This window comes from Siphateles boraxobius, unplaced genomic scaffold, assembly GCF_051911475.1.
Source record: "Siphateles boraxobius isolate OS27281-9 unplaced genomic scaffold, OSU_SipBor_1 19, whole genome shotgun sequence".
Classification (NCBI taxonomy): Eukaryota; Metazoa; Chordata; class Actinopteri; order Cypriniformes; family Leuciscidae; genus Siphateles; species Siphateles boraxobius.
Genome location: NW_027508799.1, coordinates 22,233,593 through 22,251,199, shown reverse-complemented (window position 1 = coordinate 22,251,199; position 17,607 = coordinate 22,233,593). Strand labels below are relative to the sequence as shown.

The 17,607-nt window shown below is 38.4% G+C and overlaps 1 protein-coding gene and 1 long non-coding RNA gene across 2 annotated transcripts; one reads left to right on the top strand and one right to left on the bottom strand.

Moving 5' to 3' along the window:
* The first annotated feature begins 4,576 nt into the window (after nucleotides 1-4,576).
* On the top strand, nucleotides 4,577-15,703 carry wnt7ba (wingless-type MMTV integration site family, member 7Ba). The gene is made up of 4 exons (XM_077234274.1): nucleotides 4,577-4,962; nucleotides 7,429-7,655; nucleotides 11,400-11,671; nucleotides 13,668-15,703. Exons 1-4 carry the CDS (start codon nucleotides 4,880-4,882, stop codon nucleotides 14,145-14,147), a joined length of 1,062 nt encoding a protein of 353 aa, XP_077090389.1. The 5' UTR covers nucleotides 4,577-4,879; the 3' UTR covers nucleotides 14,148-15,703.
* Nucleotides 7,384-11,167, bottom strand: LOC143741811 (uncharacterized). The gene is made up of 2 exons (XR_013205239.1): nucleotides 11,045-11,167; nucleotides 7,384-7,748 (listed from the first exon to the last, which is right to left on the bottom strand). It is a non-coding gene; the product is annotated as an uncharacterized LOC143741811 (long non-coding RNA).
* Nucleotides 15,704-17,607: the final 1,904 nt, after the last annotated feature.

Sequence of the window (17,607 nt, the reverse complement as noted above, 5' to 3'; positions counted from 1 at the left end):
TGCCTCCCTCTACTGGTACGTTTGAATATTGCACTTTCATTTAATCCTCACTGCTGTAAATTTTATTTTTTAAGACAACTTTTCCAAGCAAATGAATAAAAAAAAAACACTTTATAAAGTTGTAATATAATATAGGAACAATTTGGAGATTATTCTAAAATATATAACCAAAAATAAAGCAGTTTATTTTTTACTTAATGAAAGGAACACAATATGCGGATAAGTAAATATTAAACTACACTGTCACTACTCCAGCTGTTTCTGCATCTGTTTGTGGGTAGACGTACCAGCATCTGGTTTATGTTTTGAGTGAGAGAGAATAATAAAAAAAAGAATAAATTCTGGAATAACTTATAGGAAATCGTGTGATTTACACAGACATTTATAAGCAACACATCAATGAAAATATGCAGTTTTTTTGTTCTTTCGCTGGACTGTAATTGGGAATAAATGGCTCTAAAACATATCTCTAGACACGTGTTTACAATTTTCTTTTGTCAGCTCTGGGGATTTAGCCGAGCATCATAATCATGTGATCAAATTCAACTGCGATTTACCAACTTGTTGATCGCACGCACTTGGACTCAGAGATGTCACAGGGTGCAACAGAGAGAAAAAAAACTATGCAGAAAGTAATTGCAGATGAAGAACTGAAACCCAACAGCCCTGAAGGGAGGTGGGGTGTATTGATGTCCACTTTCCATTCCTTGTAGTACAGAACAAAAGTGCTAAACAAGCCTTTTCCGTCTCTCCTGGCATTTTTAAGGGGCTCTCAAGCAAACGGTCACTGAGAAAATGCAATGAGACAAAGATATTCCCCCAAGACAAGGAAAATTGTCCTCTTTTCCCCTACAATCTTGATGAAGTAAATGAAAAGAAACAGATTCCATTGTGTAACCATCCAAACTATGAGAGCACCGCTAAAGTGCAGTTTTGGCAAGAGAGCTCTGTGGTCAAAATGCTAACAAAAGCATCTGATGAGATTTTTTTTCCTTCCCTTTTTGTTCCTCCCTTCCATTCTCTTTGAATTTATTTCTATTTTTCACTGGCCTAAGAGAATATCACTCAAAATTTTCTCTTGGCTGCAAATTTGTATATGGCCCTTATTTACAAGTGGCCAAGAACATGGGTTTGAATAGAAAATTTCAATTATGTGCACAAGATGTCAGCCATTCTTTTGGCTAGTACGTAGACATTAATATATTATCAAGAAAGGATTAGCATTACCTTTACAAGGGAAAAAGGGATGTTTCAAGTGCAAACTGTGCTACTCATGAAGATTTTACACAGGTAGTTGCATTGTCTCCAACATTGATTTCCCCAAATACCCACATTTGTTTTTTTATCAAACTCTATGTCAGACTCAAAGGTTGCCTAAGCTGGAGGTTGTACCTAAAGAAACGCGCATAAAATCATCAAAAAGGTCAACTGCAACTATATTGCACTGTTCATTTCAAGATTGAAATCCAAAGCGACATACATAATGGTAACTGATGCCAGATTAATACTGTACAGCATTCTGAAAGTTTCCATCCCATTAGCAAAACCTGAGCTCCACTCACTGCAACCATCAAACACAAACAGAAGCAGGAAATCTGAATAGGCTGTGCACTTTGATCTCTGCACTAGAGAAAGAAACAGACTCATAAGCTTTGAAGCTTATGATACTGCACAGCTAATTATCCACCTTCTGTTCTGTCCAATCTTCCCTGCCTTAAGAGCAAACAAGCTCTTGTTTGCAGAGAGCATCTTTACAAGAAATAGTAAATGTGTTTGCTTTCCTTCATCTATCAGCTACCATCTCCCAACAGATTTTGACTTGCTGATGTTTCCCATTATGACAGAAAGCATGTGTTGTTGTTTTTTACATGCCCCCTTATGTATACACGTTTTGCACAGGACCTATTACAGCATGGGCGTAGATTACGCGGGGCACTTTTTATACAATGTAAATTCGTCCCCCGCACTTTTTCATAGGGCAAGTGTCTCAACGACAAGCTGAGGTTTTCACGGGTGTGTATACATCGATATTTAAAATCAAAAGAGTCAAGGATAGACTATACGTGACTTTCACGTTTCCATGGTAATCAGTCACTCGTGCATTAGCTTACGACACGCCCGCACCCGCGCCGAATCCATCAGTTTCATAGAGTTCAAAATGGCAAAAAAAACTCTTCACTCCTTTTTCACGGAAAAGTCAAGCACTGTAAGAAAGTTGTCATGTAGTATCCGAATTGTGTTGCACAATGATGAATAACTCCGCCTATTTCTCTTGTTGAATAATTAACAGGTTTTGTTGTAAATTCACTACAAGAACAAACATGCAATATTTTCAATCTTTTTTTACTCTTAATGCATGTTATTTTCACAGATATGTTATCAAAGCCCTTCAAATTAGAATGAACATGGTGAATGTTAATGCTGAATTTGTATTTCCATGCATTAACAGCCACGATCTGCTTGAATCAGGCAGCGTTGTAACATGTGTAGTCCTACATGATGTTTATCATAATTTGGTAACACTTTACAATTAGATAAAAAAAGTTTGTAGACAAACTTTAAGTTCTCTTGAAAAAGCCTAACTAGAAAGTTTGTAGTAGTTTTAAAAGCTTGAAGTTTGAAGGTTTTCAATTGAAAAGTTTTAGTTTAGTAAGACAGACTTTGTTTAGGCTAGTAAGAAAATGTAATTTTGCCAAAAGAAGAACTTTTATTTTAAGTAAATGTTATTTTTAAATCAGATTCAGTGTGATATTTAACCATATTATCATGCTTAACACTGATAATTTGAATAATTGTAATGCAATGATCAGATATCTAAATCAGAGAATATCATATGTTTGGGCAGTTGGATTATTTATTTTTAACAGCGGATTCGGGGCACTCAAAGTGCACCAGAATAGTGAATTTATCTTTAAAATTTACAAAATTTTCTTTCAGGGGGGCATGCCCCCGGACCCCCCTAAAGGTACAGAGATCCACCTACGAAAATACTGTGGTAACACAGTAGACTATATGATGGTCTATGAAAAATACACATTTTATTATCTTATTAAAATACATGATCAGGATTTGACCACCTTCGCCTCATTTTAAGCCAGGAAAAACCCTGCATGTGCAATATAAAGTACTGGACAACTTTCTTTCTTTTTTTCTGCTTTATTGCTTTAAAATAAATAGCATATTAAGCCAATTAAGCAAAAATCTGTCAACAAAAGTTTGAAGAAAAATAAAACTGGTATTACACTTGACATTCTGTCCCCCTCACTTTTGAAATGATGGCTACGCCCCTGTATTACAGGTAAGCTTCTCTATTAGGTTGTCTGTGATATGAGAGCACAACGCACTTTTACCACCTACCACTAGAGGGAGCAGGATTTCATTCGTATGGATGGGAGTCGAAATCTTTTTGAATGAATAATTCACTTGAGTCGTTTGCCAGATCCATGTAATGTTGTTGAGGATACATAAATCAAAAGAAAGAATGGTATTAAGCAAAATAAATTTTTTTTTGTCATGATATAGTTATTAAATGGCTAGTCCACCCAAAAATGAAAATTCTGTAATCACTTACCTTCATATCGTTCCAAAGTCCAAACCTTTATGACGTTTTTTGTTCTGTGAAACAAATGACAACATTAACAAAAAATATATTTTTTTTAGCCATACAGTAAATATCAGAGGGGTCCAATGTTGCTTGAACAGCATAGGCTTTCAAAATATCTTCTTTTGCTGGTAAACAATCTTGGACCAACAAACCAGCTAACGTTAATCAAGATGTTTTTGTTGTTGTTGCTGTTTTTACAACATAAGTAGTCAACTGGCTACTTATTGACCAGCTAATGAGCATCTTAGATCAGCTAGAATCCATACCATCTTAAACTGGCTTTTCCAAAACAGTCCGTATCAACATGTCAGATAATTGGTTGTTTGTATAACTTACAGTAGGCTAAACAAAATCTTCAATGTCTGTCGGGGGAGTCGTCGATATTAATGTAATTTCTTGTCAGTAAGGTTCCATCTACGCAACAGAACTGTTTTGGCGTCCCTAGCAATGTCTTAACCACTTATCATTAAACCATACTGTGATAGGCAGCTAACTGTGTTATAAAGCGATAAATAATCACATACTTATTATTTTGTCGATATACCGTCCAACTCGAATCCTAACGGAAAGAGCTCGAGCGACCTTCTGTTGCTATGGTTACCCCCTCAGCCAAACGTGACTTTATTCGTTGTTGATATGTTTTTTTTTTTAATGTTGGCTTCAAGTTGGGAAGCTAAAAATCTTAATTAGGATCAGACCTTCTCGAACTCCCTCATAAACTCGCACCCATAGCTTCTACTGGTGACCCATGCCTGCCATCTACAGCGATGACAGAAGCTGCATGCACCATTTACTGAATGGAATTGTTGTCTGCCAAACAGGAACACTTTAAACCCTGGGTTTTTTTACTTTCTTACAAGATTTAAACAAGGTATCCCCAATAGCCCGAGTGAATTTTATTATTTTTATTGAAATAAATGGTTTCAAATCAGATTCCTGCGCATGTCTCATCGATCTCTTCGAAATTAAGCGCAATATAACACAAACAGGCGGAGATGTCACTCAACCGTGCCCGTAAAGGTGGGCGGACTGGAGTGTCCCCCCTTCTGCCAATGGCAAAGCACCGACACAAGACCCGAAATCCCTAAAATCAGCCGTCAGCCCGCGGCGGGGAGCACACTCAGAATTAGCCCCTATCGCGCAGGAGATGACGGATCGTGTCTCCGCGCCCGCAGCTCACGCACGGACCGCGGCGCGCCGAGCAGCAGCAGCAGCGTAACGGCACGACAAAGCTTCAGAAGTTCGCTTTCTCCACGCGCTCTCTTCAATGTCACCATGCGCAGCATCTCATCCTGCGGTGCATTGCTGTCAGTCTACTACCCCCAGATCTTCCTCATCCTCACCAGCGGCAGCTACCTGTAGGTTTGAACAACTGATTTTTATTTATTTATTATTCTCACCTTTAAGATCCCGTGGCAACGCAGTCAACAGTGAAAGCGAAGTTAGAGGTCTGTCGTTATTGCATTGCAAAATTAGACGGTCATATGAATTGTAAGAGGGCAAACAAATCATGATTTCCACATGTGTTGGAATTGGCATTATTTAGTGCACCTGCTGTGTTACACGAAGAGACTGAGCATGTGCATGTGTTTTAATTGCCTCTGAGTCACTGATAGTTCAAAGGAAAGTGTGCTTGATGAACAATGCTGCTGATTGGATCGTTATATTTGAGTTATGTTATTTATTTAAATATACAGTGTATCAGAAACCATTTTCTGGGATCTTGAGTAAACCTATAGGCAATGCAATTTTAATGCTTTACAAAAATTTTTTTTGGCAAATTTACATATGTTTTTAATTAAAAGCATGGCTATGCATAATTTACAGTAAAAAGTTACATTCCTACAAATTTTATCATCTTTCAAGCAGTTTAATATTGTTCTTATCAGTTATGCACATTTTATAGATGAGTAGTTATGTTTATTGCATTTGGCATGCGTGTTACACTGATGGTGTTTGTGTTTGTATAACATTGTGCCCTGCCAATACATACTTGATGAACTTTAATTCATTATACCTTCTGGTTTACCTTCTGCATTATTATGCCGTTTATCAGTAGGCTATATTTAAGATGAAGCAGATTTTACAGTGAAGTTCTGGCAGCAATTAATTACTCAAACTAGCAGATGAAATTAGAATAAAGAATATACATTGTTTATTTACAGCTATACCAATCATTATACCACAGTTATATATGCTATACTAGTCATATGCCAGTATAAACCAGTTAATTCACTCAGAATTGATGAGATTACCTTTCATTCATTTGCTGTGAGAGCTCAAGGACAATGTTTTACTCATTACAACATCATGTTCTGATCTCAAATGCTTGTAATTGGAAAACCGCATTAGGAAAAAAACAGGGTGAGATGTGCGTCTCGCTGGAAAAGACTGAACCTTTTATTTGCACTAAAGTTCAGCCTGTGGAGAAATTACTGAGCCACACATTTCAAAACGTATACGTGGATCATAAGTGTACTTTAAATAGATCAAGGTCCCAGTTTCAGAAGTGGTTACTATTATTTAAAGAGTTCCAATTCATATTTTGTTCTCTGATTAACAGTTAACTTTCTTCATTTAATTTGGTCGCCAAATTTAGAGCCTAAAATTTTTTTAGAGCCTAAAACATTTTTTTTCATGGATTTTCCTCAGACCAGACCTATGTAACGTAACTTAAAAAATTATAAATGTCTCAACGTGTAAAAAAAAAAAATGCTTTTGTTAAAAGAGATATGCTGCATGCCATTAAAAATGACTGAAGGGAATGAAGTTTTCTGTATTCAGATGTTATTAAATAATCGTCTTTTTACGAGAACAGCTGGGTCTGCCCTAAAATAGGACTTCATTTCGTCATCATTGGTCCTAGCATCTTCCACAGTGGCAGGAACAATTTAATCCATTAAAATAGGTCAATATATTTGAGGATTGTGTTCATCTGTGTTAAATATTAGTCAATTGACTAACTTTGTGGTGATCTGTTGAAGAACAGGAGAACAGATGGCTTGATTTACAAGTGTAATCCACGTTATGTGTGTAGTTTCACTTTAATTGGGCAGTATATCCTGTGATCGCATTATTGTAAATGGTCTTTGTCTGTGGAGTTGCATATGGTTGGCCTGTTAAACTTTTTAGACATTATTTGGGACCCCCCGTCTCATTTAAATCAAGTCCAGTTCCACGCTTGCCCATAAAAGCTGTGATTCATGAACTTTGATTTGTTTGTTGTTCTGTTTTAAATGAGATGCTCTTAAATTCTTTCATTATATTAAAGGCAAATCTTTCAAATGTTGCCTGTGGCATATTGAAAAATATGGAAACATCTGTGAGGAAATTGCCTGGCAAAGTGCAGTTAAATCATGAGAAGGGTTTGGGTATTTGAAGGGTCTATACAAACCCTACAAATATATCTTCTAAAACACTAAGCAATCTTAAATAGTTTTGTGCAGTCCACTAACTGAGAAAATGAAATGATGAATGGATAGTTCACTCTCACTCATTAACTCACCCTCATGTCGTATTCTCTTCCCTGAGACAAAAAAACAAAAGATATTTTAAAGACTGTTTAACTGTTTTCGTTCATTAAATGAAAGTCAACAGGGTTTAAAACAGCATTTGGATCCCATTGATTTAAATGTAAGGACAAAAAAAGCCCTTATATATTTTCCAAAACATCTTCTTTTGTGTTCCACAGAAGAAAGTCATACAGTTTGGAACGACATGAAGTGAGTAAATGATGACAGAACTTTCATTTTTGGGTGAACTGTCCATTTCTTGAATACCTGGTCTACATCAGATGCTGACATCAATGTGTCTGGTCTCCAAAGGGCTTTGTCTTCAGTCGTGGCTTTGGGTGCGAACATCATCTGCAACAAGATTCCTGGCCTGGCCCCCCGACAGCGTGCCATCTGCCAGAGCCGCCCAGATGCCATCATCGTCATTGGAGAGGGCGCTCAGCTGGGCATCAACGAGTGCCAGTACCAGTTTCGCTACGGACGGTGGAACTGCTCTGCCCTTGGCGAGAGGACCGTCTTTGGGCAAGAGCTGAGAGTAGGTCAGTAGGTATAGCCCCGTGAGTTGTGCTTTGGTGCTATGCTTGTGTGTGCGTGTTGCTTTGGCTCTGCCTTGTTTCCATGAGAGTGTGGCCCTGCAAAATCAAGTGAGACAAAACGAGGTTAAAGTTGATACATTAGTTAAAAAAATCTCCTTCAACAAAACATTCGTTACACACACACAAATGGCACCAGTGGCTTTGCGAGAACCTCAACTAGGAGAACATACAGAAATGTCTTTTTAATATTGCACCCCCATGTAAATTGCCTATCAGTCAGAAATGTTTTGCTACGGTCAGAGTGCGGTGCGGGGCTGTGTTTAATCCAATGGTCCTGGTAACAATCACTCTTTTGGGGGTTTGCTGGCTCTACTCAACATAATCTTATTTCTTTTGTACAAGGAAATGTATGTTTCCCTGTTGTGGTGAGCTCTACACTGTGCGTTTGTGGGTCCTATGAAGCTTTTTTCTTCTTTTGTGCAAATTTCTTTTGTGAGACCTAAAGAAAAGTCATTTTATTGGATAACTCTAGCAGGAAAGTTGAGTTTAAAAGAGTTTTTCATATGCAATTATGGAGACCTGTATGGGATCTGCAGACTATTTACACATTTTCTGCACTAATTTCGAATGTAAAACTGATTTAAACACTGCTTTTACTGGCATCTCAAAGCAAAACCGAATTAAAATATTTAATTGACCCCCCGTAGCCAATTTTATCCCTTAAAACTCATCTTTGATCACCAAAAGAACATATTTAAAAGTTTTTTTCCTTGAAAAAAAAATGTATTCACGCTTTAAAATAGCTTGAATGTAACTCTACACCCTTGCCTGATTTAGTTTACGCTGTTCTATGAATATGTAAATTAACCCCGCCTCCACTCACACAAGCTCAGAGATCCATTTTTTGACTATCACACGTTAACGTGATTGGTTACAAGGTAGTTTGTGACATCAGAAACACCAGCGATTTCAAACCACGTTTTTGAGCCTGTCTTTGGTTCACTGCAGTTTTAAAGAGAAAATACTCAGCAATGGTATAGACTTAAAGGGCACCTATTATGGATTTTTGAAAATGACCTTTCATGTAGTGTGTAACATAGATATAAGTGAATGAAAACATCCTGCAAAGTTTTAAATCTGAAAGTGCACTGTATACAAAGTTATTTTCTTTCAAAAGTAAGAGTCGACTCTGAGTCAATGAAATGAATCGTTTTTCAAACGAGTCATAAGCCGTTTCATTGTGACACCAAGAAGAAACATTAGCATATTTCCCGCCCACTTATTGCACGCTCAGACACCAGGGAAACTTGAACCTCAAACACAGCAGCTGATTCCTGTGGATGCTGGACAGCATCATGTCGAGAAGATGCTGTGCTCTACAATGTGAAGGTAAAGCCAGTTTTTTTTCACTGCCCAAGGACGAGCATGTGAAGAACCAGTGGTTAAAATTTGTCTTTACCACAGCAGTATAATCCTAAACTTTTGCTGTTCCTTTATTTTACTGACGACTGCTTCTAAAATCTCGGAGTTCAATGCAGGATTCGCAAACCGCTTGCTCTTGAAAGATGGTGTTCAAAATACTTAGTTTTGAGTTTTATATTGTGTAGGTCTCCTGCTAACTGGTTAGCTCACATTATTACTGTCTTACTGAAATACTTCTGCTAATCAGTTGTGGGCCATTACCTAAAACTGTGTCTATTAATGCAGATTGTCTGTCGTTCTCACTACTTTGAGGAAAGATTAAGCATGGAGCAAGATTTGATATGGTAAAATACTGTTTAATTTGCGGTGTAGGAAGCGGTGTAACAACGCTGACGTTGTTATGGCAATGGGCGTTTTTGTTTTCGACACTCGCGCTGTATGTGTTAGACCAATCAGAACAGACTGAGCTGTTTGGCCAATCAGAGCATAGCAGCTCGCGGAAAGGAGGGATTTAGAGAGATTGATTCATCTGACAAGTCATTTGAGAATGTATATTATTAGAAAATTTAACTTTTTTTGACCTTTTGATGCATGTAAACCTGTTGTAGGAGACTCCAAAACAACATTATGAAACTAATAGCATAATAGGGGCACTTTAAGAAAAACCATGTACAAATTCATAAGGCATATTAAAAACACCATATAGACATATAAACAACATTAAAAGCTTGATTTTTACCACAGGGGGACTTTAACATTTAAGAAGTAGGGTGCACTGTACCTACAGGAAAGAATATCTTTCAAAATTCTTTTCCATTGAATTTCGTATTTTTCAAAATCGAATGGGCAATTTAGCATAAACTGTTGGTTATTTAATAGCGATTGTGGACTTCACTTAAATGCGATTTGAGTTTTCCCACAATTCCATTACAATAATAGTAGATAAAATTCATCAGTAGGTCCAGGCACGCATTACTTGTCAAATTATCCAATGTCTTTGTAACATTCAGATTCAGGCTCTTGGCTGGATAAAGGAAAATCCTGTGCTCAGTCAAGTTATAGGACGTCAGCTTTAGCTATGAGAAGAACCACAACACTAATGGTCTCTTTCCATTTTGTAAGATGGAGAGGGCAATCACTGCTTATTTTACAAGATTCAATGCCAGCATATTTTGATGAGGGGTATTATCCTTAAAAGAACAACAGCAATTTAATATTTATTTCTCACGCATACTGTAAATGTAAATCACTGAATACTATAATATTGTGGTATTTTTGGCAGACTTGATGATTAGTCTTCATCTGAAGTCTGTCAATAAGGTCATGACTATAATTATAAGAGTAATGACCATACTTCAGCTCTTTGCAATATAACGCCCATGTACAATGCAAATGGAATGACCAAAATAAATGGACATCCATGTATGATGACCAAGAAGATTTTAGGGAAAAAACAACATAAATAAATATATAGAGAGAGAGAGAGACAGGTACAAGTAAAAAAAAATGTATATAATGATTCCTTGTTTTGTTTTGATGTTTCAGTAGAGTAAAATGAAAAGTCTGGATATAGTACATTTGAAATTAATATAAAATATTTAATATTAATTTAAAATAAAATATTGTTGCATACAGGCATTCTTGTAAAAAATCTAGCAACTATCTACAATGCAAAGTGAATGATAAAAAAATACAGCCTTTTTGTCACACTAAAACATAAGCAACTTATGTGTTTAAGAAAGGTAAATATAAATGCACAGATCTATGTGAAGTCATAAGCTACAGACCTAAACAGTTCGGAAATCCATTTGAACAATCACCCCAACTCTTCCATATGGGGAAAACCAATGAAACATTTTATATGTAATTAAAACTCTTAAATTCGTCCATTTGTCAATGTAAAAATAGTCTCCATACAAACAGACAACAGTATAAGAGATCTTTGTGGCGGTCAGCCTATTCATACTAACCTCAGTGGTCTTTTCATAAAGGCCGACCAGCAGGGGTCAGTTTAGTCTCCATGCATCATTCTTGAGATCATGAGTACTCAATCCTGCTCCTGGAGATTAACCTCCCTGCAGAGTTTAGCTTCATCACTGATCAAACCAACAAGAACCAGTTAATCATTTCTTAGGGATAAAATTACAGTCAGGTGTGGTGTCTGCTTCGCATTGGAAGTTAGACCCTGCTGGCAGATGCAGTAGCTACATTGTTGAGTAGGAAATCAAACAAAGATGCACTCAAACAATAAGAAACTCACCAGCATGAACTTTGGGAAGTCAGTGGTGTCAAATCATCTCAGAGGTTCTACTCTTTTCTTCCTAGGTAGCAAGGAGGCTGCATTTACCTACGCCATCACGGCAGCAGGTGTTGCCCACTCTGTGATAGCAGCATGTAGTCAGGGCAACCTGAGCCACTGCGGCTGTGACAGAGAAAAGCAGGGCTATCACGACCAGGAGGAGGGCTGGAAATGGGGAGGCTGTTCGGCAGACTTGAAATATGGAGTGGAGTTCTCCAGACGCTTCGTGGATGCCAGAGAGATTAAAAAAAATGCAAGAAGACTAATGAACCTGCACAATAACGAAGCAGGAAGAAAGGTACGAAAGAAAGCAAGTTGTATAAACTATATGTAAATGTACAGGGGTTGGACAATGAAACTGACACACTGGCCAATATAGTGTTGGAGATTTCATGCCTATTTATGCACAGCCTGGTGGCCAATCTTCATTGATTTTACGTTCCATCAGTAAAAGCAGAGTGTGAAGCTTGAATTAGCAGAGCAACAGCACAGCTGTACATAAAACATTGCAATCCACACAACATATTGCAATCCTCATCTGTGACCAGGACAGCAAGTCTTTGTGGTGTATCGAGTGCTACGGTGTCCAGGGTAATGTCGGCAAACCACCATGAAGGACGAACCACATCCAACAGGAGTAACTGTTGACACAAGAGGAAGCTCTCTGAAAGGGATGTCCTGGTACTAACCCGGATTGTATTAAAAAAATATAGAACCACAACTGCCCAACTCACTGCAGAATTAAATGCGTACCTCGACTTTCCTGTTTCCACCAAAACTGTTTGTCAGGAGCTCCACAGAGTCAATTTTCATGGTCGGGCTGCTATAGCCAAAACTTTGGGCAATTGTGGAGCAGTTTCATTGGTTTCAACAGTACAAATCTTGGGCTGTGGACAATGTGATGAGTCCAACTTCACCGTCTTTCCCACATCTGTGGGAGTTACGGTGTGTAGAAACCCCAAAGAGGCGTAACACCCGGACTGTTTCTGCCCAGAGTGAAGCAAGGGGGTGGATTAGTTATGGTTGGGGCTGAAATATCATGTCATTCCCTACTGTGCTTGATGTCACTGCCAAGGACTACTGAACCATTCTGTAAGACCATGTGCACCTAATGGTTCAAACACTGTTCCCTGAAGGGGCTGCCGTGTGTCAGCATGATAATGCACCAATACACACAGCGAGATTTGTGACAGTGGTTTTATGAACATGAAAGTGAAGCTAAACCTATCCTATGTGCTGCACTGTAACCAGATCTAAATGTTTTTGAGCCACTTTGGAGTAGTTTGGAGGAGCAAGTCAGAAATAATTTTCCTCAACTAGCATCAAATAGTGACCAGGACACTGTTCTGGATGAGGAATGGCTAAAATCCCACAATGCAGGACTTGTGTCTGTCATTCCTAAGGCAAATGGATGCTGTATGGCCACAAAAGGAGGCCCTACAACATAATAATAAATTATTATGGTCTAAACCCAGGTGTTACAGTTTCATTGTCCAACCCCTGTATATTTAAATTAAAGAATTGTCATGTTTTCATGTGATTTACTTCATTTAACCATGAAAAGTGATACACTGCTTTTAGAAAGAGGGATTAAAGAGTTAGTGGGGGAAAAAAACATAGGAACATTACTACTGAATCTCAAATCCCTCTCACTGAAGGGGAATATTAACATTGAACTAAACGGGTAAATGTCAACTATCACGTACGTCTGTCTGTTGAACATATCAGTAACACATCAAACAGCCAAATAGTTCTGCTTTTAACTCAAATGTAACCATATACATAAATGGGGACTTGAGAATTATGGACATTTCTCTCGGTCTTTGATGTGGCCCTTCGGAAGGTAGAGAAAATTACAGGGTATGATTTGGCTAAAACATATTTTTTCCTCTCAGTTTTGACATATATCTGGCATCGCACATTGAGACATTGCTCAGGACGTATTGAATAATGGCTTTTGGTTCAAATTGCTGAAAACAGTCAAAATAAAATGTCAAGAATTTCCCTTACCCGTCAGCTGCACAAATTCACTCGCACCACAGATTCAGAGGGCTCTGATGAAGTCCTGCCTATTGTAAAAGACTATATGAGTTTTACCAGCAAATAAAATACATATATACACTGTATATATATATACACACACACACATACAAATACATATAGTAAAGTTCAAATAAAATTAGTAAAATAACATTTAATTTACATTACCTCTCATTTAGAATTCAAAAGATAAACGAAGGTTTGTGCCTCATATGCCAGTTGGTAACAGTTTTTTTTCCCCCCTACTGCTGCAGGTTCTAGAGGAAAGGATGAAGCTGGAATGTAAGTGTCATGGCGTCTCCGGCTCATGCACCACAAAAACCTGCTGGACGACTTTGCCGAAATTCAGAGAGATCGGCTACGTACTTAAGGAGCGTTACACCACTGCGGTTGAGGTGGAGGCTGTGAGAGCCACGCGTTTTCGCCAACCCTCCTTCTTGCGCCTCAAGCAGTCCCGTGGGTACATAAAGCCCACTGACACAGACTTGGTTTACTTGGAGCGTTCACCCAATTATTGCGAGGAAGACACTGTGACGGGGAGCACGGGAACGAGAGGGCGCCTGTGTAACCACACGTCCCCTCATACGGACGGCTGCAACCTGATGTGCTGCGGCCGAGGCCACAACACCCATCAGTACACACGCGTTTGGCAGTGCAACTGCAAGTTCCAGTGGTGCTGCTTCGTCAAGTGCAACACCTGCAGTGAAAAGACGGAGGTGTTCACCTGTAAATGAGCGAGCGGAAGAGTTGAAAAGACAAGAAAGAAAGGAAAGAAGCCTATGGAGAGAAACAGGAAGTGTTTGAAAGAAAAATGGAAGTGTCGAACATATACACGGCTTCGTTTTGCACATCAGGCAGTCTTTATGTGAGAAAGGCCATTGCCGAGGGAGATGGGGATGAATAATGAAGATCCTGGAACTTTAGAGGAAAATGCACTGACTTCAGACCGACTGTTTTGGGATTTCATTCAAACATGTGGATGCTACAAATGCAGTGCAAGGCTTTCGTAGTTCTCAGATGCTCACAGACTTCAGGAAGGTCACATGAGGCCTGTCCTGGTTTGATATAGACTCAAAATCGGACAGTTTAAACTGCCCACAAAAGTGATTTTTCTTTCAAATTAAAGAAAGCTTATTACAAAGACAACTTGTAAAAGACATGTCCCACCAGTTGAATCCCTATGGGATCTAAAGAGGAAAGACTTGCTGCAACTCTGGAAACGCTGGAAAAGCTTAAAACGTTCGGTCACACTGTACTGTATCTGTTTGAACACTGAAAAAAATCATTTTTTCCTTCTGTTTGGAGAAAAATACATTTTTTGTTGAGAATGTTCATACTGTAGTTGTCTCATAAATGGTATAAAGAGGTTTGAACTTCTAATATCATTGCTACTGATCTGTTGCTTCCAAAATTCAACCCGACACAATACAGGACATTGTTTATGTAAAAAGAGCTTCTTTAAGCCTGCATTTCTTTTGCAGTTGATCGATAGTAAAGTGGTCTGCACACTTGGGAAACCATCATTTCGGTGAATACGTTGGTAATTGCTGGACTGGTGGTTGTGACGCATACTGTCGGCTTTATGAAATGGAAAACTTGTTTTTTATGCGGAGAGAAGCTTCCTTAGTCATATCAAGACTTTGCCAGGTATGCTGCATTGTTTTGTCTTCAAATTTGTGTGTGTCTAACCATGTGTGGAAACATAAGAGAGAGAGCTTTCAGATACTTCATAGAACTGCAATGTGACCCACCACCATTTGAGTGACCGACCATTCCCATGAATGCCAGAGACATGGGATTCCACATCACTGGTCCGGCGTGCACAAGGTCTAGTTATATTCTGCCTGAGCCAATGGACCATACAGCTATGAATCTGAAAATGGTTAAAAGGTCACTGGAAATATTTTGAGTAGCAACATTTTTTTTTAATCTAAATTGTTTATATGAGTTGTATGGCTGGCAAATTTGTTAAAATATATTTTTTTATGTAGAGAATATGGCACTTTATGTCAGGTATATTCAGAGTAATTATTAATACTATTTTCCTTGTCATATTTTTATTGTTTAATTCGAGATATACATTTTTTTGTCCTGATTTAATTATGTAAAATGTTTTTTATTATTATGATTTTTATTTTTCCTGAGCTCCCCATAATTGCCTTCTCAAGTTTGATATGAAACCAACTCAATTTTTTTGTAGCCTGGTTGTATTTGTACTTTTTTTTTTGGAAGAGATGTACAGTAAAATCACTAGATTAATAAATGAATCAAACAGTTTGGATCAAACACATTCAACTGTGTTCATTTAAACTCATGCTTATTACTAAGCAAAATGTTGCTAAACGCATGTCAAACTCTTGCTTGATCGACTCGCTGGACCCTGCGTAAAGTTTCTTCCCAGATCCACGGAGTAGCTCGCAGTCGTGTGGTGTAGATACTGCGAAACGCTGATCTCGGAGCGACGCAGAGCTGCTCCCGCCTGGGTTTGAATAGGCATCCGACCTGGCTCATTCATTCACCCGCCGTATGCTCTCTGCCTCTCTGGTCTTTTTCCTGTGTGTGAAAAGCATTGCAGGCAGCCACCGGAGCAGAAGTAAATAGGACCTGTTTTGTTAGCTGTCTGAACTGCTGGGTACCGGAACCGCGTAAGCTCCCAACACTATACCCCGGATTGAGAGAAAAGTCAACCCGATTGTTTCGCACAAACATTTTGTCATTAAAAAATATGAGGCAGAAAAAACAGGGTGTTGTGGGGAGAGTAGAGGCCTCTATTGAGGGGTATTAAAGCTACGGGGGTGTGTGTGTGAGGACCACTCAGCTCATTCCAGGACAGGATGGGGCGAGATATGATTCTGCAAGCTAATACTTCTGGTCTGATTCACTTGGGACGAGAACTAGATAGCTACAAGAGCAAAAAAAAGAGTGGTGTGGGATGGACCAAGAGAGAAATAACTGAGCACTGGTGATGTAGATTAGGCTAGACAATAAACATACATCACAATCAATAAGAATCTAAGGACCCTCTTCCTAAAATACAGCTTTTTCCCTGTGTAAAGTATGCAGAGTATGTATAACAATAGTAATACATACTAATACAAAACTCACCGGCCACTTTATTAGGTACGCCTTGCTAGTACTGGGCTGGACCCCCTTTTGCCTTCAGAACAGCCTTAATTCTTCATGGCATAGATTCAACAAGGTGCTGGAAACATTCCTCAGAGATGTTGGTCCATATTGACATGATAGCATCACGCAGTTGCTGTAGATTTGTCGGCTGCAAATCTATGATGCCAATTTCCCGTTCCACCACATCCCAAAGGTGCTCTATTGGATTGAGATCTGGTGACTGTGGAGGCCATTTGAGTGAAGTGAACTCATTTGTCATGTTCAAGAAACCAGTTGGAAATGATTTGAGCTTTGTGATATGGCACATTATCCTGCTGAAAGTAGCCATCAGAAGATGGGTATACTGTGTTCATAAAGGAAACGACATGGTTAGCAACAATGCACAGGTAGGCTGTGGCATTTAAATAATGCTCAATTGTTACTAAGGGGCCCAAAGTGTGCCAAGAAAATATCCCTCACACCATTACACCAACACCAGCAGCCTGAACTGTTGATACAAGGCAGGATGGAGCCATGCTTTCATGAAAGTCGCAGCAGAAAATGAGACTCAACAGAGCAGGCAACGTTTTTACAATCTTCTATTGTCCAATTTTGGTGAGCCCGTGCAAATTGGAGCATCAGTTTCCTGTTCTTAGTTGACAGGAAACACATCTGTGTCTCTTCTGCTGCTGTATATCCACTTGTTAATAATTCAAGTTTATGGTAAAATTTTTTTTAAATGATTATAGAAATGAAAATCAATTTTGACAGTACACTAGTTTACATAGCCTAAACAATTAAAAACATTTTTACATATTAAGCAGCTCAACTCTTTTCAACATTGATATTAATAAAAAAAAATTTTTTTTGAGCATGGTCACAGAAATGAATTACATGTTTAAATATATTCAAATACAATGTAGTTATTTTAAATTGCAATAATATTTTGCAACATATCTGTTTACTGTATTTTTGATCAAATAAATGGTGAGCAATGAGCATAAGAGACTAATTTTCAAAAACATTAAAACGTATTAAAAACCCAATCTTTTGAATGGGTACTGTTAAAATAAATGTCTCCCAAAACTG

Coding starts and splice junctions, on each gene's coding strand:
- wnt7ba (XM_077234274.1), top strand. CDS start 4,880: ATGCGCAGCATCTCATCCTGCGGTGCATTGCTGTCAGTCTACTACCCC. Junction 7,656..11,399: donor TGGGCAAGAGCTGAGAGTAG/GTCAGTAGGTAT, acceptor TTTTCTTCCTAG/GTAGCAAGGAGGCTGCATTT. Junction 11,672..13,667: donor ATAACGAAGCAGGAAGAAAG/GTACGAAAGAAA, acceptor CTACTGCTGCAG/GTTCTAGAGGAAAGGATGAA.